At 34.6% G+C, this 27532-nt stretch overlaps 1 protein-coding gene and 1 long non-coding RNA gene across 2 annotated transcripts in view; one reads left to right on the forward strand and one right to left on the reverse strand.

Annotated features, from left to right (window-relative positions):
* Window positions 1–465: 465 nt before the first annotated feature.
* LOC136987297 (aryl hydrocarbon receptor protein 1-like) overlaps window positions 466–27532 on the reverse strand; it is a 40650-nt gene continuing 13583 nt past the window's right edge. The window contains exons 3-12 of the mRNA XM_067285009.1: window positions 15991–16091; window positions 11048–11137; window positions 7577–7712; window positions 6350–6423; window positions 6083–6270; window positions 5911–6017; window positions 5697–5838; window positions 4499–5624; window positions 3103–3145; window positions 466–1964 (exon numbers count right to left, since the gene is read on the reverse strand). Of these exons, the coding sequence (XP_067141110.1) occupies window positions 1888–1964; window positions 3103–3145; window positions 4499–5624; window positions 5697–5838; window positions 5911–6017; window positions 6083–6270; window positions 6350–6423; window positions 7577–7712; window positions 11048–11137; window positions 15991–16091 (2084 nt within the window). The 3' untranslated portion in view covers window positions 466–1887. The remainder of the gene's footprint in view (window positions 1965–3102; window positions 3146–4498; window positions 5625–5696; window positions 5839–5910; window positions 6018–6082; window positions 6271–6349; window positions 6424–7576; window positions 7713–11047; window positions 11138–15990; window positions 16092–27532) is intronic.
* The window catches only part of LOC136987300 (uncharacterized), a 74427-nt gene continuing 62992 nt past the window's right edge, over window positions 16098–27532 (forward strand). The window contains exon 1 of the long non-coding RNA XR_010882603.1: window positions 16098–16134. This is a non-coding gene — a long non-coding RNA (uncharacterized lncRNA). The remainder of the gene's footprint in view (window positions 16135–27532) is intronic.

Genomic DNA, 27532 nt, shown 5'->3' on the forward strand with positions numbered 1-27532 from the left:
AATTTACATTAATGTTTGTAGGATTTCTCTGTCCTTTCCAGAGAACATGCACTAAACTTCCACAAACACCCAAGGACTTTTGCGTGGGAATTTCTTGCGATCATCAACAATCACTTCCAGGGCAATGGCAATTACTAAGGGATAGAAAATAGAATTTGTGGCCGGAGACATTGTTGGAGTGATAGTTTTTTTTGTAGATTGTATGCACTTCTGTTCAAAAATGGCCGCAGTTTACAGGTGGCCATTATTGGAGGACTGTATTTACAAATCTATACTTAAGGTACAGTACTTCTCTGCATTGTTTATAAAGTAAGATTTACAAATATTTAAAATTTTAACAGAAATTTTATATAGTCTAATAGATTTCTTTTTCTAAATCAAAATTTAGATGTCCTCCTTTTTTTTGAATTAATTATATCAATTATTAAATATATATCACATGAAAAAATGAAAGAAAAAAAAACACAAAATTCAAAATGTTTTATTCATTGCACAGGTATACAGTGAAATGTGATAGTACTGGCAGCATTTCTGTGAATAATCCCTGAATCTGTACATGGTGCATGAAAGGAGATCACTCACTACCACTAAAACACAGTGTAAGTGATACAGTACAATAATTTATGAGTATGTCAAAGAACAGTTAAGAACATCTGCTATCAAAAAATAAAATAATGGGTTTGCAACGTATAAAAAGAAACAACCCGATTTTTTTTTTATGTAGTTTTTACAATACATTACATTACAGAAACTTCTGTTTCTACGTACAATACATCTTAACGCTACTTTATGAACACAATTTTCACAGAAACAAGTTTTGAAAATTGGAAAAATGTAATACTACAGCAACAAGAATTGTATTTTTAATTTTATTTTTTTTGACTAGCCTGGCCGACTACCCTGTGCCTCTAATGAGTAGTCCTTAATAAAAAAAAAAAAAAATGATATTTACAAGCAGCCCTGTATTTTGAGCTTTGTTTTCTGTTGTTTTTTTTTTTTTATTCCAGAGCAACATAGATGGTCCCAGAGATACATGGAAGCAGCACTTAACTGGATCAATCTGCATTTTATTTATTTATTTATTTATTTGTGCGTCACTCTTTGGGATCTTCTACTTGATAACTCACTGGCCGTAGTATCACTTAAGCAATTTATTTGTTTACGGATTCCAGCAGCTGAATATCAAAATTCAGGGCCGGCGCTAACCATGCGCAATACAAATGGATCGCCTTAGGCGTGTGTGAATAATACAATTAATCCGGCTCAGTTACATTAAAAACAGGCCGGAGTTTTGTAGAAATTTCACTATATAATATATATATAGGTATATATATATATATATTTATGTATTATAGATACCGTTCTCCGCCAAAAATTATCACAAAAATGGAATTTTTTTTTTAAAAAAAAGGGGAGTTTTTTTTAGTCCGAATTTTAGTTTAAAATTCAAATTGCACCGATATAAATAATCAGTTATGATTTAAAAAAAAACAATAATACGATAACATATTCCGGACTATCTTTGGTATTTTAGCAGAAACTGTACAAATAAATGATAATTAAATAAGTTATTATTGTGCACAAATTATTAAACACAATTAAGCACATTTAATACATTACTTTTGTATGCAGATAAGTAATAAAAGAGAGAATGTTCTTGACTCAAACACGTCTAAATTTCATGTTTTTTCTTCTTTTTTTTTACAGGAACTATCACATATAACGCGCCATTTTGTTTTTTTGAGAATCAACACTTTGCTGCTTCTGTTTCTCTGTTGTACAGGAACTGTTTTAAAATGTTATTTAGCGAAGTGTCGATTTGTTTGTTGATTGATCTTTGTACATCGTTCTGGATGTTAATCATGATTCAGTAATGTGTTGGTGACTTCAGAGATGGAGAGTAGTGGGTTTCCTTCCTGTTTCACAGAAGGATGAAGACCATTCTCTATGTTGCCCAAAACCAGCTAGAAAAAGTAAAAAAAAATTAGTATAAGTCGCTGATACTATTTACAAAATTCTGATACTGTTTTCCAGTTGGAATGCCTCGAAAAAGTTGAGTTCAAAAAATATATAAAATCATAAGCACACAAAACATGGCGGCTAAACAAAGTATGGCGTGGTTTTGTGTTTATTATAATACGATTTTATATACAGTAATTTAAATTTTGGCGTTATTAATTTGTAACGAATCTTAGTGGTATCACGTCGCATGAAAATTTTTGGTTAATATAACCCTTGGTTACAAGATGGCGGCTCGTCTCTGATTCCAGCAAGGAAACAGTGGGATCCACGTTCTAACCTAACCTAACCTATTCTAATAAATTACCATAATTATTAGCAACCAAATTATTAGAATAGGTTAGAACGTGCTTTCCACTGTTTCTTTGCTGGAATCAGAGACGAGCCGCCATCTTGGCACCAAGGGTTACATTAACCAAATTGTTATATGAAACACTAGTATTCGCTTGTTTATTATTGTAAAAAGTCAAGTATTTTAATTAACGTGTCTTAATTACGAAAGCTTCGCTGCAATGCAACGTAACTAGGGTTTTGTTACCTAGATAAACGTTGCAACGCATCAAGCTGTTATTGCGTAGTGTTCTCCTGCGTCAAACGTATAGTCGCGTCGCAAACGAATTTATGTAAGCGCTCGCGTTTATATTGTTTATATTTAGCCTACATTATAAAATACAATTTTAAAAAAACATTCAAAGGTATTTTTTAAATCCGAATTAAGAAAATAAATCTTAAATACAGTACAGTAGTATGTAGATTTCGCAACGCAACGCGATTTGTTGCGTGGTAGTAGATTTCCCATGCTTTAATTTTAATGCAAAAAATTCTTACCAAAAAAAAATAACAATCAAACTCTTTCATAAATTGAATAAACAAGACAAAAATTTAAAAACAAAAACAAAAAAAAGAAAGCATTCGTACTGGAAAATAGTTTCAGAGAAACAAGTGAAAACAAAAAAGCACCTCACACCATGCAGGTTAGTTGTTAAGGAGCAATGAAGGCTGTGACGCCACGGAGTTAGTAAGTTAATGAAATAATTCTTAAGGGAAATTACTGACGACATGAAATAAGGGATGAGGACTTACGTAGAGGGGATCTCCAGGCTCCCGGCGTCTCAACCTGCCAGCCCTGAAACAAGTTACCATTACCATGGCTATAATTTCAATTAATGCAACCCCTAGTTTTGGTAAATAAATTTATTAATAAAATTTAAACATTATCACACTTAATCCCGCGTCAGTTTTATACATTTTTCAACCTCATATCGCTCTTTAAAAAAAATAATAATAATTAACCAATAGAGAAAAAATACAGGTAATACGTCAGAATATTTAAATTTTTAATCTTGTTAACCAATAAGGAAGCTAAAATTTTGTTTAAATTCGCAATTTATTTTCTATTATTGGTTCAACTTAAATCTCAATAATCCAATCGACGTTAATTTATTAAACGCGCCAATTAGATTGCAGAATTTAAACTACGTCGTATATATTGTTTATAAGCTGCCAATCGGTGCGTGATTACGTAAACGAATTTAAATTTAAAATGGCTTCCATCTCTTTCAACTTATAAATTATCAATATATACGAAATTGCGTTTTATTTTTGATCGTAAATCGCTAATCAGGAAGCGACGTGATCGCTTTCAGCTGTCATTTTTCGCTCGATATAAATCTCACATGATTTTTTTCTTGCATATCAATCGCTCGAGGCCGATATCTTCATGTTTAGGATGTAAATTTTCTGTTAAAATCCGATCGAAAACCATTTTTTGAATATCGATTGCCGATGGCAAACCGATTATAAAACATTTGCCTACATTTACATATAATTAGACTAAATATATATAAAGTTGCCAAACGTTAAAAATATTTTGAAAGAGTCGTTGTGTACTGAATATCGATTTATTATTATTTTTGGCATTATTCCTTATCGAATTAAAAAATCAAAATGGAGCATTTTTGCAATATTTTCGAAGCGGGAATAACTGTGACATGAAAATTCTTAAACAATTCTAAAAATATATATACAGTAGAGCATCGATTATCCGACCCCCGATTAACCGACCGCGTTATAGTCGGCAAATTCAAATGTCCGCTAGTGATGTGGCGCTACAATATTTGGTTATGTCTTGGCTACTTTAATATTATTTTTGTTAAATTTTTGCATGTTTTAGCTGGCAGCACTGGCTGTTCATGAAAGGGAGGCTAGTATTTAAACCAGGCCTAATACACTATACTAATAATGTATTTTTTCATACTTTTCGGTTATCCGACCAACCCCAGTCCCCAATTAAGTCGGATAATCGATGCTCTACTGTATATATATATAAATTTAAATGTATTTACTGTTATAGAAATAATTAAATTAATTAATAATTGCAATTAATCGTTACTTATTAAATTATAATATTTGAAAATTTAAAATTCATAATACTGTATTCGTATTTCATTGGTTGAATGTTTAAATTGTTGAAACTTACCTCATGTGTGACGTCATGACTGTAAGCGGCACTGCCGTAACTGACAGGTGGCGCCACCTTCCCGCTTGCGGGACTCGTACTGTTGTGGGGTGAAGACGACTTGGGGGCACTGACATTTCCGTTCCATTTACAAGCCGACGACGTCACTAAGTCCGTCCCCTTGATAGAGGAATCGTTATAACGAGGTAACTTACCATCGAAAATGGCCGACGAAGAAGACATGTGCCCCGAAGACGATCTCGATAGAGAATTACCCCACATAAGAACACTCTGTCGAGTATCGTTACTGAAAGCGGAAACTATCGACGCCTGTCCGTCATTTTTATTATCCCTGGCATCCCTGAGGTGTGGAGGTAAAGGGTTCGTACTCTTGGGTTTGATGACGTTGATGCAATCAGTGGGTGGTAATGAGAAATTCAAGTTGTGGCATCCCAAATCGGAGAGCTTGGGTTCACGATCTAAGGTGGGTATTAACGGTTGAATCCCTGCACTGGTTGCAGTCATTAAACACCCACGCAACGTGGCACTGGGATCTGATGTGGAGACGTACGCTTCACAACACGAAGATTTAGTTCCCATCTGTTGCACCAAACGGCTGGAATCACCGTTAAATTTAGCAGTTTCTAATTGGCAGGGATACAGTTTATCGTCTTTAGAAAGTTGACCGCCGTCTGCATAAGGAAAGCAAGTCCTGGTTGTCATATCTAAGAAACCATTGCTGGAGTATTGTGAAGTATGATAGTCGGAATAATATCCACCAAGATGGCGATAATGGATGAAGTTCTCCGGCGATAAGAACCGAGTATTGTCGATGGCTGTGAACAAATTTTGTGGCATCGCCGTGGCATATGTAGACAATCCGTTCACTCCTTCCGTTGGATATGGATACACATTGTTATACGGAGTATCCTCGATGTAGGATTCTCCGGGGACCTTCCTTTTCCTGCATGTGGTTAGAAGATCTCGAATTTGAGATTTGTATCTACGATTGCGTTGGCAACGTAATACGAAGTCACTATCGGAAAGTAGAGCATTCCTATCTGTCATAACACCTAATCCTCCATCCAGATACGTCACTTTGAAGTCCATTGTCCTTTTACCTAAAAGATCGCGACCTTCTTCTTCCCTAAAAATTTCAATAAGATAATTACTTAGTGTACTATCAGATATTAGCATGAATTCATTAAAAACTGCTCACATTAAAGGCCTATGGGTACAGAGGATGAAGTCTGGTTTACTGTTTTTGTATACCAAACGCGCACTACTCTGTAACCATTGCCATTTTTGTTCTTTCGTCACAAGTCGATAGGCTATCAGTCCAGAAGCTCCTGTCTTTAGTACTGTATATATATATAAAACAATTTTAAAATGTGACAATTACATTTCAAGCAGTAACTGAAAACTACACTCACATTCCTGGTGGGCACTTGCCACGTAAGCTAGATCATCATAATGGACAAAATCGTATCCACCCTTATTAGCCAGCTCTCCGTCTGAATAGCCAAGTAATTGTTTGCCTCTAAAATGTAGAAATTTAATTAATTTTAACATCCAAAATATATCGAAAACCGCATCCAGTCTTACCTCTGATCCATAGAAACCAGCGATAAATCTAATTTATGTTTGCTTTTGAACATGGAATCTTTCTGTGGCATTTCCAGAAGAGATGGCGGCCCAAACGGTGTACAAACTGCGAATAAGGCTAGGGGTGGTTCCTCCGTTTTGTGATTCTGTCCGTGGAGTATTTTTATACGTCCTCGTATGTCGAGTCGCTGAATATACAAGTATTGTGCTATTAAAATTCCTAAAGTAAGAACTTTTAACGTAATTACAGTGAAGGATAATACATACCAGAAAACCGGAGGTATTATCTAGCAAACATCTGAACCTCACTGTAAAATTTCTCTCCAAATATTGGATATTTTCTGTAAGACGAAACATATAATTCATTAGAAAGAATGGCAACCGTAGAAGGAAGAGCGACTATGCATGTCAGTAGAGGAAAAAATTAATTATACCTTCATAGTGGTGTAAAAAAAAAACGGGCACATCGATAATTTTGCGTAGAAAAGAATGTAGTTTTTTCAATAAAATCTTATTACCGAATCATTGCCGTTAGTAATGAATGAAGCAGGGGAGAGGGAAAAATACTACTAGATCCACTTCGTGTATCTCAGTCGGTGGCATCATTTAATTCTTCCTCACAATAACCAGCAATTACCCGATATATTTGTGTGTGTATTCAAGAAATGTATAAAAAAAAAGAGCCCATACTCGGCACGAATACAATACTAAGACACGCAAACGATGAAGGGGGATAGTATCAATTTTCGGAAGAGGGCCCCTTCCGAGGATAACGAGGTGACCTCTCACCTTTACCTCTTATCATGGTTCATCTAACATTTTACTGCCATGTTTCGGCCTGTGGCCAATTTATTCTGATTTATTATTAATATTCGTCTTTGTAATAATAATAAGTTTACAGAGGTTGACACGTTACAAAAAATATATATATATATATCGAAATTACTAATTTACATTGATCTATGGACGAAATTTCAGTTGTTTTTGTTATATTTTTATTGTAATTAATAGATAATAAATAGGTGTGAACACTAGTTAAATGCGGGTGTTTGGATAAGATTTTTTTGGGGGGGAAAACCTCTGATTTCTACTGATGATGGGTTATCAGTGGGAAGGGGAAAAAAGTGTTATTTATGAGTAAGCATCGCTGACGGTAGCGTGAGACACGATATCCAGGTATAAATCATTTCGGTAGATCTATGAATTGAAACAAAGCAAATATCCGAAAGTGGATCGATCGCTGGAAAATGTAGTGTAGAACCAACACCTCTGACAATTGTTACAGAACACGCTACGCTAAAGCATCTATCTGCTTATTATTGAACTGTGCCTCGTTTAAGGAAACATCAATGGCAATCTATTGACTGCAAATCTCGTGTGTACACCGAGAAGCCATTCTTCAACTACAATAGAAGTAAAACCCATCGCCATGCCCGATTAACCAGGCACTAGCAGCCAGCAGATAAACGAATTAGGGAGTTGATCGCAACTTACCTGTCATTAAGATCTCCTGAAGAGAAACATTAGTTCGATCTGTTGGAAGATGAGAATTCCACATTAAATATCTCTGTAGCTCTTCTCTATCTTCCGAATGGACTAATTCGTAAACGCTTTGATGGCAGATGTCAGACTGAAAGAGAAAGAAATCGGGTAGTGCCACCGCCAGTTTTAAACGCGTGTAAATTAGCAACGGATGGCCGAAATATATAGGTTTTATAATATTAAATCTTAATTAATATATTAAAGAAGATATCGCTTTAATAAATTAATAATCTGAAATATTGACATAAGCGATTGGGCGCTTACAACAGCCCAGCGAATTAATCCTTCTCGAGTTGTGATCCACTGGCAGATGGACAAAAATCAACAAAACTGTGGGCGATGGAAGACCAAGACATTCTGACGTCAAAAGAAAGAAAAAAGAAGAGAGTATGAGTACAAAGAAAAGATGGATGTTTCATAGAGAAGGCACCCCTAGGGGTTATAGCGCTTCAAGTTTGTCTCGACTATCCATCTTTGTCTCGAAAGTTTTCTTTCTAAGCGATGCCGATAAAGATGTTCCCCCCTTATCCAGGGATATCTAGTCTGGATAATTAATGTTTGTTTACGTGTAGCATCACATCTGTAGAGATTACCCTCGCCTTGATTGTCACGTCATTAATATCTGGAGCGCGAAAGTACAAGTAGAGAAGGAAGACGAACAAAAAAAAAAAAAAAAAAATGGAAGAAGGCCATCTGTTTACTTCTCCGGGCTACCGGCGAGGTCGCTAGTATCGAGTAATCATTGGAAAAGAATGACGAAGAAATTTTTACAGGGGGGCAAAGCGAAGTTTTGTAGGAAAATTAAAGATATCGATTTGGATGTTTTGGCGAGAAAGCAATGATTAGTGGTTGTGATAGGAACGTAACGGCCGAGTGGATATTGGAAAACGGATAATTGCCTGGTGGGTGGATAGCTACTCTCATTAGGATGGTAATGGGCGTTCGGAATTCGTTCGGAGATTTCCAATCTCGCTCTTAATGAACAGTTTGGAGAATTTCAGCATGTTTTTATTTTAGAAATAAAAATGGTAACGTTAACTTGCACAAACGAAAAATAATTGAAGGTTTAATGATCGAAATGTGCACCTTGCTGGCCAAGTTCGGGGAATCCTTATTCGTTATAATAGCTCGAAAAATATAGTTGCACGCTACTTCATGGATTGGGGTGCTTGATCAGACCACAAGAATGCTACATTATCGAGTTTCGGAATGGCGGATATTAACAGAAGTACGAGTACACCCATTATAATTTGTATAGGGGGAGTGAAATTACTAAAATATTCATAAGTTAAGCTTCTTACACGGCATAATTTATAAGAATTTTACAGGGAGGGAAGAATGTTCTGAAGTTCTCTAAAGTATAGACTTTTGTATTCCATTTCTAACAGTATTAGTACTCTGTTTAATTTGATCGTAATCATTATAAACATACTTAATGCTTTGTAAGTAAGATTCTATTCGCCTCTCCTTTAGGTCACACCATTACGGCATAAAGAAAACCGAGATGCAACCTGTTTAGAGAGAGCCGAACCTGTTAAATTTTAAAATTACAGTGTCACAACCTATCACATCATAAAGAATGACACAAATTAGCACGGAGCATATAGAAGTTTCCATTTTAATTTCGACTGCGAGACACCTCGTAACATAATTTTCGCGGTTTCCTACAAGAGAAAAAAAAAAAGACCAGGAAGTAGTCGGCCATCATTTAAAGTGAGAAGCGACCTCTGGTCAATCATAAGAGGTTGGATGGGAGGTGTTTGCGGCTCCCTTTGTATAGGCAAGGCGACGTATAGACTGCCGACCTGCACTGTATAATTAGGTGTGGCGGTTGTGACCCGCCGACCATCAATAAAGCAGCCCCCATGACAGATAAGCGTCCTTTAATGGAATTTAGTCGCTCTTCTAATCAAGCGAAGTAATTAGAACTTCTCGCTTTTGAAGACGGTAGACGCAAAGGAAAATGAAAAAAAAAAGAAAGAACCGCTAATAAAAATATTAACAAACTATACATCATACAGTAAACTCCTCCTCTTACGATTTTTCCCATGGTTCCATGCAAGATTTGCGTGCAAAGCGGGATTGTTTTCCTTTCATAATCAACACCTCGTACGACAGTTTTGTAAACAACGGGTGCTCGAACTCGTTACCCTACGCGCGCATTCCAGTCCAAGCAGCAATCGACTGTATTTTGATTTAATCTAATCTATCCATTCTTAAAAATAAAATATAAAGAAAAGTAATAATAATAATAATAATATGTAAAAAAATATCCTTCACGGATACTTTATTCGAACGATCGTAATCACGCACGGTTACGTCAATCCGTGCCACGTTTCGTTCGTGTTTACGCGTGATACGTTACCGTATCACGTAATACGCTCCGATAAATTAATTTTTCTTCCGTTACGTCACGGTTACTTTACTTAAATAATATAATGTTATTCCTATATATATATACAACACTTGTATACGCGTTTTGGTACGTTTCGTGATGGGAACGTTTCGTAACTCGCGGCTCCTTTTACTATTCGTGTTTCGGAGGCGGGAGAACTGGGACCACACCATATCAATTTCTTCCCATAAGTTAGTTGCTTCGGGAATATTTAACACAAACTAGATTTAGTACAAATGTAGGCTTATCTAAATCTCGAGTTTATGCGTTTAGATATGTTGCAAGTCACTTGTTATGCAAATTAGCGTGATGTAAAGTCACCTGAGCATTAAAAAGAACAATCCTGGTAATGGGAATCGAGTATTGTGATAGAATTTTTATAATTTTAATGGCTTATAAGGCAATGTAACACATCTATCAAATGGCCTTAAACATGGAGGTAGTTCGCTGTATTTTGTGTTATCAGCATGCTGTGGGTTGTAAGTCACGATGTTGAATCCCTATTTAATCTACTTGTTATTAGAGGAATTTTAACCATACGTCACACTTTCATTTTAAATTGTAACGAACGATACGTACGTGTGATCGTGTGATTCTCAAGCGGAATTGACGTTGACTTCGGCTAATTAAAGTGAATATTTACAGTTGATTCGGCTAAGATTTGATAAGAAAGTAAGAAAAATATGTCATAAGAGAAAATTTTTTTTTGTTATAGATATGAAAATTGTTTTAAAAGTCAAAATAATCCCTGTACAATTTTTCTTAACATATTCGAATGGATAACGATGGTAACCACACCCTGCTAACGATGCTTAAAGTAAAGAATTCAAAACGTAATTTGTATGAATAATTCAAAGAAAACGAATCGCATTTTAATAACAAATTTCATTTCGAAATACGATTTTCTCGTATTATATAACATTAAATTCTCCAGAAAGGTTAACAAGTGCGCCCATTTTAGTTGGAATCTTAAGCACCAGATGGCATTGAGCGAAAAAAAAATTTTAAATAAAATAAAATAAACTTACCTGATGAAAACCTAAATACGTTTCCACCGTATGAGATGCATAAAATACTTCACCATCGCACGTTAGTATTAAAAGAAAACCGTTCAGAGCCTAGAAGATTTTAAAAAATAAATTATCTTAAAAAAAACACATTTAAAAAAATCGTTTCTTCTACAGACACCAGGTGACAGCACTATAAAAAAAATATATTTCAAAGTTAAGATTTTTGAATAATGTATCTATGACGTCACAATCATTATCATAATGTAATCGATATAGGCGGATCGATTTAGTTCGTTAACGGTTTTATTTCGGGAGTTAGCAGAAAATAATAATAATAATACTATAGCAGAAAGAGAAATATGGGGGATCCATTAGCGATTTTCGTTTGACCACCCAGACTCGACTCCAGTCATGATTTATGACGGCGTCCATGGCCTAGGTCTGGTTACCATGGTGATGACCAAATAACCATTCTTCCCCCTCGTTCATACTAACGGATTTCGATCGGCGACTGAAGCAATTATGATGACTGATATGTAAATATTTTTTTATGTCGGTGTATTTATGTCTGGATGATTTAACATACTTTAAAGAATAAAACGCTTTTTTTTTTCTTTTTTATTCTTTCGAATATAAAACACAATGATAAATATATCTCTCATAAATTTCTAAATCAGTAAACAAACAAGCGCTAAAGCGAAATTACAATTTTAACGTGGAATTCCTCGTAGAAAATAAGAGAAATTTCAAGAATTTTCATGAACGTAAAAGAAAGAAAATCCATTATCGCTTCTCTATGTCGCGCGATCTATTAATAATTACGTAATGCGATTTTATAAAAACAAGATAGAATTTATCTCGGAGAAGATTGCAATGTTAATTAATTAATAAAATTGCAATCTTCTTCAAGATGAATTCCTCCTCTTATTATCGGGTTTTACGCTGACTCGCAACGTGTGTTATTTTTATTTATATATATATATTTTTTCTCTAGTTTAAAAGCCGCTTAACAAACATTCTACCTACACAAAAGAAAAAAAAAGAAACAGTAATAAGACGGGGTCAGGGAACAGTTTGTTCCTCAGTAGGGAATCCCATTATCCGCAGCGGGAGATGGTAGCTTTGATAGTACCCGATCCCCGATGGTAAAAGCAGCTTCCTCTCCATAATTTACCTACTGTTCGCTTATCAGTACATGGCCACCACGTTACTAAACAAAGGTAAACGAGGATTAAGCACTGTTATTACCTATCTATAGGAAATTGATACATATCCTTCATTTCAAGCGTTAAAATATAAAAATTCTAACAAAATCTACTGGCTTATTAATCATACTATTGATATAAACATGCATAAATCAATTAAAAAAAAACACCCTGAAAAATAAATTGTAGAAAATGGAGCCCAAAGAGAGAGAGAGAAAGAATTATTTCATTTTAGAAAAATCAATATTTTTTAATTAATTTTTTTATTATTATATTTAAATGAATATTTTAAATTAATTTATTCGCAAATTCTTAATTTATTTTTCTTCCTGTATTTAATAATATAATGAAATATCAGTCAGTTATATAATAATATAGTGAAATCAATATCAGAATATCAATTATGATAAGAATATATAATCATTACGGGCCGTAATAATATAGATAATGAGATAGAAAATATCGTTAATAATAGTAAATTAAAAACAGTATATTATAATACAGTCAAAGCCTCTAATAATGGTCACTTTCCAACAACGGCCATTTTTTCGGCAACGTTTCTTTTTGAAACGCTTACAAACAAACCTCCAATCAACAGCCTTTTTTCAGAAGCACTTCTTTTTGAATGCTTACAAACAAACCTCGAAACAACGGCCATTTTTCAGAAGCACTTCTTTTCGAATGCTTACAAATAAACCTCCAATCAACGGCCTTTTTTCATGAGCACTTCTTTTTGAATGCTTACAAAATAACCTCCAAACAACGGCTATTTTTCAAAAGCACTTCTTTTCGAATGCTTACAAATAAACCTCCAATCAACGGCCATTTTTCAGAAGCACTTCTTTTCGAATGCTTACAAATAAACCTCCAATCAACGGCCTTTTTTCAGGAGCACTTCTTTTTGAATACTTACAAACCTCGAAACAACGGCCATTTTTCAGAAGCACTTCTTTTCGAGTGCTTACAAAATAACCTCCAAACAACGGCCATTTTTCAGAAGCACTTCTTTTCGAATGCTTACAAATAAACCTCCAAACAACGGCTATTTTTCAAAGGCACTTCTTTTTGAATGCTTACAAAATAACCTCCAAACAACGGCTATTTTTCAAAGGCACTTCTTTTGAATGCTTACAAAATAACCTCCAAACAACGGCCATTTTTCAGAAGCACTTCTTTTCGAATGCTTACAAATAAACCTCCAAACAACGGCTATTTTTCAAAGGCACTTCTTTTTGAATGCTTACAAATAAACCTCCAAACAACGGCTATTTTTCAAAGGCACTTCTTTTCGAATGCTTACAAAATAACCTCCAAACAACGGCCACCTTCGAATAACGGCCATATTTTATGTTCTCGTCGGTAGCCATCGTTCAGAAGTTTAACGGTATTATTAGCAAAGTATCCAATATAAACTTTATATTTGTTTTATCTGTTTAATTTATGAAGTGTTTAAGAAAGATTTGACAGAAATTCTTAAAAAAATCACTTCTGGATTTTTTGAAATTAAAGATAACAAATCCAATCGATTTCAACGTATGGGCCTATTCGATTGGTTGAGATTAGTACACATTTTGACGTCAATTTGACGTCACTATTTCAGTCTTACAATGAAAAACTACGAAGAATGACGTCAAATTTATGTAAAAATAAACACTATTCCAATCAATCGAACAAAAGTGATGTGTAATAAGATTTCGAGCATTAAAACAAGATTTGTAAACATATATTTCTGCGGAAGAATAGCATTAACACATTGCAAAACACAGCGGTTTAAATAATAAAAGTAAACGGAAACTGTCTAATACAAATTGCGAAATTATAATGCCAGACTATTCTATCATGGCTTCCACCAAGAAATATACTCAATTAATGACTTCACAGAGAGCTAATGAAGAATGTACATGTAAATTTCGTAATGGATCTACCGTCCAGAATTGCATTCAATCTTGCCGAGGCTTTAACTTTAATTAACTTAGAGTGCTATCAATTTAATGTTTCTAAATGTCCTTGTTTGTTTATCCGCTCTGATTTTATTGTATTTACCCGAGATAACGTACTCTAATACGAGAATGAATGAAACGAAAGATAATTTTAAATTACGTGACGTCACAACAGATTTGTTTTAATTAGTTTATAATTTTGAATAAATAACATTAAATTAATGTGTAATAAATTATATTTTATTAAATAATTTCAATTAATTTGAATTAATAAATATAATTAAAGCAAAATTTTCACTCGAATAACTGGTTTTTTTTAATGTGATTTTTGAATTGTCGTTTGGTTTTTAATTTTTTATTAAATCGATATTTTATAACAGATTGAAATTAAAATTGAATAATTTTTATTGTATAGTTAAATGTATATTAATTAATATTTCAAATTCATAAAAAATAATCTCGATAGACGACATAATTTGCTTATTTATTAGTTATTAATTTCATATATTTTAAAATACATCCACATAAAAAGATACATTGCTTTTATTAAATAATTAAACAAAATTTTAATTAATATGTATTTAATTTATCATATAAGAATAAAATTTTCAAATTTAGAAAAATTATTTTCGACAAATGATAACGACAACGACGCCCTCGTCTGGTTATAAGTTATTAATTTCATACAAACATTTTAAAACAGATCCAAATAAAAAGTTTGAGTCGTTTTTATTAAATGATTAAAGAAAATTTTAATTAATACAGACTGTATTAATTTTTCTAATTAAAATATAATTTTAAATTTAGAAAAAATATCCACGACAAATGAGACATTGAACGATGTAGTTTGCTTATTAATTACCAATTTCAAACAAGCGTTTAAAATCAGATCTAAATTTTAAAAAGAAATGTTTTTATTACATGATTAAAGAAATGGTGAATTAATATATGTTTAATTTATTATATAAAAATAAAAATTTCAATTTCAAGAAAAATATCCTCGACAAATGAGACGTTGAACGATGTCGTCGTCTGCTTGTTAATTATCTCTTGCAAATATTTTTAAATAAATTTTAAAAAATAATTTCGTTTTAATGCATATTTAAACTAAATTAGAATTAATATATGTTTCAGATAGAACAATATGAACAATAGATATGAACAATAGAATTAATATAATATATCATAATTTATAGAAGAATTTCATTTCAGAAAAAAAAAAATGTTAGCGATAATACGACATTGAATGATGTAATTCACTTTTTATAGCTAATTTGAGCTTGTGAATTTATTTTATTTTATTAATTTTAATTGACAAACATTAATTCAAATTAATCGATAATTTTCAATAAAATTGTGATTAATTTAAAGCTAATAAGTGTAGGCCTATTCAAATTTATCAACTTATACGAAGCCAAACGGACCTAATTATTACTTTTATGTCTATCCGTCAAATTATCCACAAAATATTAATTTGCGTAAATTATGAAATATTTTTCGCGGTATTAATATTTAAAAAGCGGGGAAAAAATCACACGCAGTTAATTTATTTCATTTTATATCATAGATATTAAATGACGTCACAGCGGCGCATGATCTGCATCTTAATTTGAATTTTATCAATTATAATTCGAAGAAAATATAATATATTAATATTAATATCCTCCTTGGTTTTCATTTAAAAATAATAAAACAAATAAATTAATTATATTAGAAATATATTAATTACGTTTCATTATTTACAGAAATTCAAAACAAAAACACGAAAGTAATGCTGTTTTAATTAATTGTATATTAGTCTAAATATTAATATTACCTGCAAGATAAGATCTCCTTCCATCAAACATTCTGGATAAAGAAGTTCACGTGGTTTGTGACTATGATCGACTATTTGTTCTTTATCTCTTCTGATTGCCGCTGTGAAGACGAAAATGCAAAGAATTTCGTTATTACAGAAAAGGTAATTCATAAAATTACATTTAAATGATGTTAAAAGTTAATTTTCAACTGTGTCACGTGCTTAATCTTCATGGTACTGTACTGTACGTGCGTAGACCACGTGGTCAAGGTATGCCTGCATACTCGCTAGGCCTAAGCATGCAGTACATAAAGATAAAATACTGTACATTTATAATTTAGTACGTACTCTTTTGAAAATATCTCATATTATATTTATTATTTGCATAACAAATGTTAAGTTAGTATAAACACAATATACACATCTTCAGAAATTCATAGCATTCATGTGTGATTCCTATCTAAATACTTATCATTGACACACTTAAAGTACACATGTACAGTACCATTAAAACCAAGCCGTAGTTTCAAAAATTATCTTGCAACAATTATAACTGTTATTGAAGCTTTTGTTTATTACTAGACCTACCTTAAAATGCAATACATTAAGGTATACACTAAAATAAATCAATTGGAGTGAAAGAAAACTGTCTTCTAGGTGTTAAGATATGAAATAAGGACAATATAAGTTTAATAAACAAATGTAATTACAAGTACATAACCATCTTTAGGGAGAAACAGAAAAATCCTGTAGACTTTTATATATAGCTCGGGCATCTAGGCACTAAAAACCATGCAAGTTAGGATTTTTATAACTATATGATGTTTCTAGTATATAATTTTACATTCAGTATGATTATATACTAGAAAGTGAAGCTAAAATGTTTAATTTTAATCTATACTATGCATAATATCTCATAAAACCTCTATAGTTTCATAAGTTTTCATATAACTACAGTATAATTAATTATATTTTAACTTAATACACATATCCTGCATATAAGGATAAATTTTGAGCTTAATTTATATTTAAATTTTAAATTTAAGACAAGAAATATTATTTGAATCAAGAGAATTAATGCTTTACTCATAAATAAATGAAAAATTATGTATATTTGAAACTAAATCATCAAATTTTTAACCTAATTTAACAGTTAATTGTATTGATTTTTTTATGGTGTAAAGATTCTTGTATTATTTTAAAGAAAAGTTAATATTTATACATGCAAAGGAATTTTTAAGTTCTAAATCACAATAATAATTCGAAATTAAGCAACAATCAGTGGACCTTCAAACAGAAGCCATTGTTACAAGTTAAACTTCGACATTCTTCATAATTTCCTCTGCAAGTTATGAGAGGTAGACACATGACGGATTTATCTATTCTTTTGTTAAAAAAAAATATATATATAAGCAAAAAGAAAAATTGATAGCTGCTACGAAGTATTATAAATAGTCTATTGTTAGTTCGATACTAATCTAATTCTGTCTTAATGGACCTAAATACTTCGAAGTTTAATTATTTTTATTGTTTATTCTGAAGATATATTTGTATTCAATCTATGTTTTACGCTTTTAATTTTTGTAAATTGTAGTTTAACACGATTTGTGTTTCGATGCCAGAAACCTACTTAAAATAGGTTGGGGCATATTTAATGTTTACATATTTATAGTAACTAAAATGAATTTGTACAGTAAATTATACAGTTACATTATATAATACATTATCCGTCTTTTATGTTTACAGTTCTAGAGTTATTTCAAGTCTGTAATTTTGTGCATTTCGCTGTAAAATCAATTTGGTTATGTAACTTATTATCCGCTAATCGATATTAAGATCTTTATTTAATTTTCTTGTAAAAAAAGTGGTTAAAAATTCGATTCGGGTGATTATATAGCGACATTTTCACGAATTGTAGAACAAATAATAATAATTTACCGTATATAAATGCCGTAAACGTTGCAAATACGTCGTTAGTATTGTGTTTTGATTATTACAAGGCGTCATAAATAGCAAATATTATAGATCCGAGTGGTTTTATATAAGGTCATTAGACCCTTAACGCTAGGCCTATCTTTATATGAGATCTAAAGACACGTGTGAGGTTAACGCTCCAATCGATTAGAAATTATTAATAGACAAATAAAACAATAGATTAATTATGCAATCAACAGAAAAAAACAGGCGCAATACACGACTAAGTCTTTATTTGCCATAAGACGTAGCGAAAAAGAGATTAGTATAAAAGGCCTGTACAAACTTTCTATTAGAAGAAAGAACCGCATCTGTTCTATTTACGAGACCATTACACCTAATTAGCTGCAACAATAGAAAGTAGACAAGCTAATCATTAAGCATTTTGAGAGTAGGAAGCGAGCAACCATAACCAAAACAATGCTCGGCCCTCTATTAATTGTTGCAGATCGCATGTAATTAAAGAAGGTGCTGCCCCCTGTCCACGGGAGTGATGTGCGTGTTCCATCTGTCCAGTTCGATAATTGTTTCCTTTGCGTCCAACTCACGCACAGGAAACGTCCTGTTCCTGAGCAGCTGTATTCCGTGTCCTGTCACTCTGCTTATGGCGATGGGGTTAGCTGATCTTAATACGAAGTTCGCGTTTCTGTAACGTGTTGTGACGTCTATATGATACTTTTGCTTCTCTGCAACTAACGCGTAAACAGTAATGCTTCCTAAAACTCTATAAGGAGGACGATCTTAAGTAGTTTTAACGTGGCATTACAATTAGATTATTTTCTTCGCCGTATTTCGATTGTTTCCTGGGAATTCGAAGGAGTTAAAACGTTCTTTTAGAGCTTAATTTTAACATATTTATCCATGCAATAAGTTACAAACAATGTTGATTTACAGAATAAGATATTAAGAGCCATAAAATAATTTCTTATGTATTTATAAATCTTTTTTAGCTTTAAAAACTTATTACAGGTGAGGTTGATCTGGCTTTTTTTTTCTTTCTTAATTTAATTGGAAATCGGCCAATCCCAGTTGCCAAAAGAGATTTTAAAAATGGATACTATTCCCTACATTGCATGACATATAGTTTAATTATTAAATTTAAACTAGTGTACGTTTAAGTACACAATTAATTATTTGTACACGGTTAATTACACACAATTAACTGCTTGGAACTTTGATTTAATCAGACCGCAAGCCGTAATAATAATAAGTTATTCATTTCAGTCACTTAGAATACAGCTTAAACTATTCATAAGTCGAAGATAAGTTTACTTTTGTTAGGAAATAATGAAATGTTAACAAATTGCCAATCGATCTTGACCTATTGCAATGCCTGTCTGTTGAAAGAACAAGCTTCTCTTTACTTTCAATCTTCCCCTATATGATGCATTAGTGATCCTTAATCCATAAACTCATCAGCACACAATTTAGGGGGCAATAAATATCCTCTGGAGATTAGTTCCTCTCTTATTACATAGAAATTAATCCCGCCAATAGAATTTCACCAGTTTCCTAGCAATATTTGTTTCTTAATAAGTTTAATTAACCTGATTTTAAGTTATGCAATTCGACCATTGTGAGTTTCGAGTGCGTGAGATATTGAGAGAAGTTTTACTCTTTTGTTTAATAATACTTTATTATGCTTCTTGTCATGCGGTAAATTTAACGTAAGATACTTAACGTGCATAATTTTCCATACATTTTTTCTCACTTCGGCCCTTATAAAGTATTATTTATTAACACTATGGCCTCAATTATAAGATAATTTAAAAACTTTAAATGATACTGAGTGAAAAATTATAGTTAAAATTAGAATAAGCGCTGAACTTTCACTTAAAATCAATGTAAGAACTGGATTTATTTATAGAATTTAGATGAAATATCTGGCCCTAATGGCTACTAGTATGCCTTAAGAGGATTAATGTAGTAAATTTCAGCTTATACATAAGTCTATACTCGTGTAAGCATTATATTTTACGAGATTCAGCCATTGTTTGCGGTAATATAAGCCTAAATAATCGTTAAATTTCACGAAATTCTGCTGTAATTAAATCGCGGCCTAAGTTTGAAAGGGGGGAAAGAATACATAAAGTTTCTTAATTGTTTAAGAAATTCCAGATTATTTAGTACCCTCTATAAATCAAATGAAGTATCAGTTAGGGTGGACAGAAAACGAAGGCAAAGATAAAAAATGGTCGATCCCCTCTCTCCATAATTCAAAGCAAGATTTATAATATTAAAACTGCGTATAAACACAGTAGCATTCCAGTCTTAAGGGGGGGACATCACAGTATTTACAAAACACTATAAGGAGCTCTTCGAATTAGTTGAATTACCCATCCTTTTATAATAATGCTCTACAGGTGGGAGTGTGTTGTGAAGGTGTCGAGAGTAACGGAATCACGTGTCACGATATTGCACGCAACGTCACGTGATTCGATCACACAAGTGTCTTATCGAACCTAATCTGGCTTTTTCAAAATGGAGACCGATTTCAATTTCTTATTTTTATTTTTTAAATATTTAATCCCCGGGCGTTAGTATTGAATGCACGCGTCGCTCTATCCGGATCCCTCCTTTTACCTTCTGCAACCAATAGAATTGATCGTAACACTATCACGTGATGGCCGGCGGCATTCACGAGTTGGTTAGCCTTTCTATAAGGGTGCCGATTCTGTATAGATAATCCGTAATTGAATTTACTTCCTGTGGTGTTACGTGATTGGAAATTATTTTTAACATTCACAATGAAACGTCATGGCTTAATTTTAAAGGAGCGCCACGTTCGTGATTGAGGCTCAATAAGAATTATTATTATTTTTTTTTTAAATTAAGAAGTTGTTAACCATAAAAAATCCATTATTTATCCTAAAAAATTAAGTTGTTTTGTTGTGTCTGAAACGCTTATTCTTTGACGTAGCCTCCAAGATCATTGTTTATTTACGCAGAATTTTTAAAAGAGTTGGATTTAAAAAAGTAGTTTATTAATTTTTACAATATATAATATATATTCTTTTACCGTGGCATGGCGTGTATTGTATATACAGGGCCGTCGAGATTGAGGGGAGCTGGGATTTTTCCCTCAGTCCCAGAGAAAACTTAGGGGCTTTAGCGGTTTCAACCCTATAAATGTTATTTTTACTAACAAAAAATATTTAAGATTGTCTTTAATTAATAATAAAAAAATCGTTCTATATATTTCGTTTGTTCAAAACTAACTGGCAAAAGAGGCCCGCTAAGGCGAAGAGAGAGCCCGCTATACCCCCGGGCCCCGTACAAGCGCTCCGCATCCCTGTGTATATAATATAATACCTATAATACGTAACCTGATATGTTAGTAATCAAACAACGTAGCCGGATTCTATAATAATGGCTAATTAATTAATATACTAAGTAATTTTCACTAGAGATAGGCGTTAAGTCGCCCCATCCTGTGTTAAATTTAATCGTTAGAAATAAATGAAATTCAATTTAGAATAGTCTAAGAAAACAAAAGCCGGGCGACGGACTAGAACCCGAAACTCCTGCATTACCAGTTTAGATATAATAATATTTAGCCTATATTTATAAAGTAATACAATACAATAGACTGAGGAATGAAATAAATACAAAATAGATATAGGCTATGTTACATACGATATATTGTTTAATTTTAATTTTATTTAATGTTTTCTTCCCAAATGGGGCTGAAACACCCCTCCGCGTGCACGGCCTTGTCTATAATATATTGATGTATATAATTCTGAATAGGCCTAGATTTTTGGTCTTTTATGCCGTAGATAAAATTATATATGACACAATAAGACTAAATATCTAGAATTTTTTAGTTGAATATTAATACTTAATCATTGTATATCGAACTGCAGTAATGCCCATCATCTAATACCATTTATATAAAATCTTATTCATAATGAAACAAAATTTACAAATAGATAAATTTCGTACATAAATGTTTATTTTGTTATAAGATCGTATAGCATTAAAATGTAGGCCTATCTTATAGGCCCTAACATAGCAAGTAGCATAAACAATCCCTTTATCATTCCGATCAAATGTTTACTCTGCACAGCCGAACAAAGCACCCGGCACAAAATATGATCTGGGTATTAGGTAAGGTGGACAGCAGAAAAATACAGCGTTACCATGGCGACATTTACTGTCAAAAGGTTCAGGTAACGAAGATACAACTCTCCTGTCCAGAGGGCTTGACTGGACGCCTATTGACGTCAGTTTTGTCTGATGCCATTAAGAAGTGAAGAATGATAAATTGCCTCTTCCATCAGGCCGAGCAAAAAACCACGCGCCAGTTGGATTTTACGGCTAAACGGTCACGGCAATCAGGAGAAGAAAGGAAGTATAAGAAGGAAAGGGGGGAAAAATAGGATGAAACTTCCTCCTGAGAAAGAAATGCGAGATCCTCGCCACGCCTCTGTAAATATTTAAAATCATCTACAACAGTGCGAATTTCTAATAGACGAAAGATGAGGCTAACCAAATGTTTTAAATGTTCGCCATCAACTCCACCCCACATTGAATAAAAACGATTTCAAAATTTATTACAAAAAAAAAAAGAAAGAAAGAAAAATGTTTGGCAAAAGTTCAGAAACTCCAACTTTCGAAAATTGAAGCGTTATCAGTTAATTAACGCTTAAAAAATTTCGAATTTCGAATTGACCAATTACACAACCGAATTTGAATATTTAAAAATGATTAAAACGGTTTTAAAAAGTTCTGTTACGTCATCTATATTTTAAAATAACACGCGCCATACGAAATCGATGACTTTTTTGAATTTAACTGCTTAATGATTGGTTTAAATTTTGAATATTTTAAAATTCGGCGTTATATACTTGCACTCGATTAAGTATTTAATATTTAAAATATAAATGTTGCATTTATGTTGATGATGTCATTATATAAATAAATATATATATATAACGGCATTAAAATCAAATTAATAATAAAAATTAGATGTTATGTAAGACGTCTTTCAACGATACAACCGTCCATTTTGTCTAAACATGACGACTTTTGTAAATATCGATCGGATAATCAGTCATTTTATTCGTTCTTCCGTTTAACTGTCTCTGACCGAAATAGAATGTGATTTATCACTTTAAGTAGACCCGTAAGCTAATAGACGCTTTATTATCAGTAATATTGTAAGCTTAATGGACGAGGCGGCGCTAGCAGCGGCGTGCTATCATCCAGATTCGAATCCCCATTTGCTATTTTCAAACGGCACGTGCAGCGCGTGCTGTGGCACGTGATGAGACGAGCGCGCGCTCCCGTTCGGCAAGCGGCGCGAGCGTCGCTACGCCGCTAGCGACGCCACTCGAGAAATTTATTTATTTTATTCATTACGTTTTTAATGCTATAAAGAAAAATCGATACAGCATTGAACGTTAACGTCGTTTACGTTTTAATGGGGGATTTTAGAAACGTTTCTATCGAGCGGTTTTTCCTTTTTTTTCTGTTTTTTTTTTCCTTTTTTCGAATTATTGAGCTGAATGACGCGTCAGAAGATGGATAAAGTTGCCGTGTCAGTTTTTAATCTAGTATCTCGTGCTGCGATGCGCACCGGCTGACGTGCCTGCAAACAAGACAATCAAGGGTTCTCGAGTGACACTGCTGCTAAAGTTACGTTTTGTCTGTCAGTCGGAGGCAGCTGGGCTGTCAGTCCCGAGTTACTCGGACTAAACCTAAGCTGGCTTTGATGGACAGTCTGACATGACCAAACTCTCTTATCAGTCTGCCGACTGGGTGGCATGCGGAAAACTTGGATCGTCAACGGAACCTGGAACTAGTCCAGTTTCGAACAATTGGAGTGATGGCTCCTGGAATATTCAACTGCAACGTGCGATAACCTATTATAAAGATATATACAATTAAGTTGTTGAGAGTGGACGAATGCATTTTAAACTGAGATCTTGCGTGAGGAATTTACAAATAGATCATCCGCTTTAATTTTGGACGGTTTTTTTTAACGTGGATTTTTAAATTCGGGAATAACACGTGTAAAAAAAAAGAATGGTATTGCTGCGTGAATCATACGATTTCTGCTCATTGAATTTGATGCAGCATCAATCACATGGTCCTTTTCAAACGAATCATTTTTCATTTAGCCATGTGCAACGGGATGAATTGTAATAAGGAGTGGAGAATATTAGTTTCTTTACCGCGCGTCACGTGATATCCGAATGTGGAAGAGGTGGGCCTTCGAACGATATGGCGCTTAAGACGGAGTTCTTCGTTCTCTTCACGTGAACATTTCAAGAACGGGCGATTCGGGAAGGCTGCGCAGCCTGCCGACGATTAAGTACGTCGAGTCACGAAGGTAACCGGCTGCTAATTAATTCTATCCATCGGAAAATGACGTAGGAAATGTCCATTAAGGCACGCCATAGGCAATTAGCGGATAGAGACGCCAAATGCCTGACGATTGGAATTTCAAAATTTAATCTTGACTGTCACGTGACGGGGGGGTTTCTGCGCGATCTTTGCCGTCACGTGACGAATGTTAATCTGAACCCTGTCACATGAACGAAAAGGATATTTCCTGCATCCATCGGCACGATTGTTTTTGAATACGTCACGATTAGGTTAGAGACATTTAAATGGTTACAGCCGGATCACGTAAAAGGCCGGATTTAAATTCAGTTTGGCAAGTGGGTGATCTCTCTCGTGTGTGTTTGTGTTTGTGTGTGTGTATGTACGTATATATATATATATATATATATATATATATAAAACGGCCGGCCGTATGACACGATCGGCAAATTAAGCGTGATTAGGACCAGGTCGGAGCAAACATGTAGTTGTCCTTGTCGTCATGGCAACGACCCAAAACATATCCCAAAACAAAAGTACGGATCATATACAGTTTCTCCAAGGACAGCCAGATCAAAGTAGCTGTAGAATATTTCCACGTTTTAAGCAACGGTTCACGTGGTTTTACCAAAATTCCAATTATTCGCGTGGGCTTACGAGCAATGTAGGCTACAAGTCGAACAGCAAGGAGAAAAAAATTTTGAGCGCAGATCACGTGACAGTGCTCCACTATCTGAGTCGCTCCCTCCATCTTATCGCATACACCAGTTATCCAATAGAGTTTGCCTGAAGCTAGACATCCTACTTTCCTTCATTTGAATCATACGATCCGTTAAGGTGTAGGATTACTAAGCAGTTTTCGAGAAGGATCGGTCACGTGATATGGCTCCAAGGGTCGGAGGGGCCGATCAAATCACGGCGACGAAATGAACCTGTTACAAACGAGAAACTAGATTGGGTGGACACTCGAAATAAGGCATTAGATGAACTACGGTTGTGGTGTATGTCACGTGACGCGCTTTGAAAGATCAAAATATTTTCCGCGTAACGGTAGAATCACTCCGGAAACGTCGGTCATGTGACGGCGACCAAAAAAAGCACGTGACAAAGTGGACTAATATTATAAACGAGGCGCTAAACTGAGGGATCACTCGCAACGCAACGACAATCACGTGAATGGCGAAACTGTTGCTCGAATGGAGTACGTGCGGCCATCGGAATATCACGTGACGGCACGAAATGGCGGGCAGAATAACGTGACAATCCGCTCACGAATCACGGGGCCCGAAAGCGAGCGAATGAGATATCGGGTTGGGTTATATTCTTCTGGTCAGGAGAGATAATAAAAGTTGCTAACAATGACAACTTGTACTTATTATTTTTTTGCCCATGTTTGTGCGAGTTGCCTAATTATGTCCTCCAAAAAAAAAAAAAAAAAGAAGAAGAAGAAGAAGAAAGTAGTCGGGAAGTGGATCGATAGGAGGAAAACATACACAGCCTTTTTTTCCCGTGTGTGTGTGTGTGTGTGTGTATTTATTCAAAGTTTGTCGTCTTCCCTACCCCCGAGGGCATTGTTCGTCATCAATCTTCTGTTAGAAAACTTTCCCAGGATTCTTCACTCCCCTTTTATGGGCCACTTGTTTATTCATATCCTTTTTTTCGAGTGAGAATATCTCGCCATTAAACAGTTTTATAACCCTCTTTTCTCGTGGTTTCCCTCACGGCCCTGCATCTAGGTGTCGTCACGTGACGTTACGCGAGTTTCGATTCTCGAAACAGTCACGTGGCACCGACGAATTTCACTTTTGTCGCCCTCCGGCGTACATACGAACTCTGTACAGTTGCTGTAACACGTTGATTGTGTAACGAGTTCACAGGTGCTGATGGCCAACGTATAAAAAAAAACCATTTTGAAGTTCGTGAGATCACTTGACAGACTGTCGGATTTATAAACGTGCGTGACGATCACGTGACATCCGAAAGCCTTTCATCGGCCAACGCCAGAAATGGGGGGAAGAATCCCTGTTGGATTCGATCGCGTGACAATAAAGGAACCAGATTAGGGCAGGTTACAGAAACAGCCACGTGATCGTTCCGAACTTACACAGGTGACGAGGGCGCGATTCTTGCCGGCGAAGACGGAGTAGGCTTCTCGGATCGATCACGTGGTAGCAAAAGAGCTTCGATTTAACGCATTTAAAACCGTTTAATGGACGTTAAATTCGAGTCAGCTGACCGATAATCTCGAGCGCTGAAAGTCGGCAGTCTTCCAAGGCTAGGGCGCGTCACGTGACAATAGGCGATACCTTCAAAAAGTGCTATGGAAGAAGCGAGAGGAAATCGATCACGTGACGATAGGAAACAGCCCATTTGCACGGAAGAAATTAAAGAAAGAACAACATCGGAAACTTTGCTTAATGGAAAAGTACCAATTTGACGAGGGGGGAAGAGGAGTAGTAGTAGGTGGTGGAGGAAGAGGAGGAGGAGAAAAAAACTAACAGAATGTAAAGCAGAATGGGATAAAGTATGTAAAAAAAAATTTATATGTAGATCCACCATCTGCTAAAGTTACTATATATAGGTCTATCTGATAGATTTTCCATCTTCTCGCACCAACACGTGCGGCGATTCCGTAAAAACTAGCGAAAGAATAAGTGGGTGAGGAAAGGTGAATCTAGCATTAAAAAAATCCTCTTTAATTTCTTTTCACCCCGTTACGTGAATTAAGCGATTAGAGAGGGCCACCTCGCCGTCACGTGATCGAGCAGACCGATATTTCTTTGTCTTGTCTGATTAACTAGTGGCTGATCCATCCCGCCGCGCGTGCTTCGCGGCTGGGCTCGTGATTTAAGATCGCTGTCGTGGGCTGAATTTATACCTGTTAGTGGCGATGGCCGTCACGTGCTCCGCTCAGGAGAGTCGCCATCGCGTGGTTACGCTCTCGATTCTCCGTTGTTTGCGCCCGTTTATCACGTGATTATACGGAACTCGGCTTCTGTTGACAATGTGTCGGGCTCGCGATTTAAATCCCCCCCGTGATGTGACAGAGATCATCTTACCGTCACGAATTCCGTTTCACGTGACCGAAGCGGGAACTCCGTCCACGTGACGGCTTTCGGAATTTCTGGCTCGTAGGCACGCTGCCGCTCGAGAATCGAAATGGTGGTGCCGTCACGTGATCGCTTAAATGTCACGTAACCAATCGGACGCGAATATCTCGGTCGTCGTAAAGGCCTAATTTGGCTAATCTAGGAGC

This window comes from Centruroides vittatus, unplaced genomic scaffold, assembly GCF_030686945.1.
Source record: "Centruroides vittatus isolate TY-2023 unplaced genomic scaffold, ASM3068694v2 scaffold_149, whole genome shotgun sequence".
NCBI lineage: Eukaryota > Metazoa > Arthropoda > Arachnida > Scorpiones > Buthidae > Centruroides > Centruroides vittatus.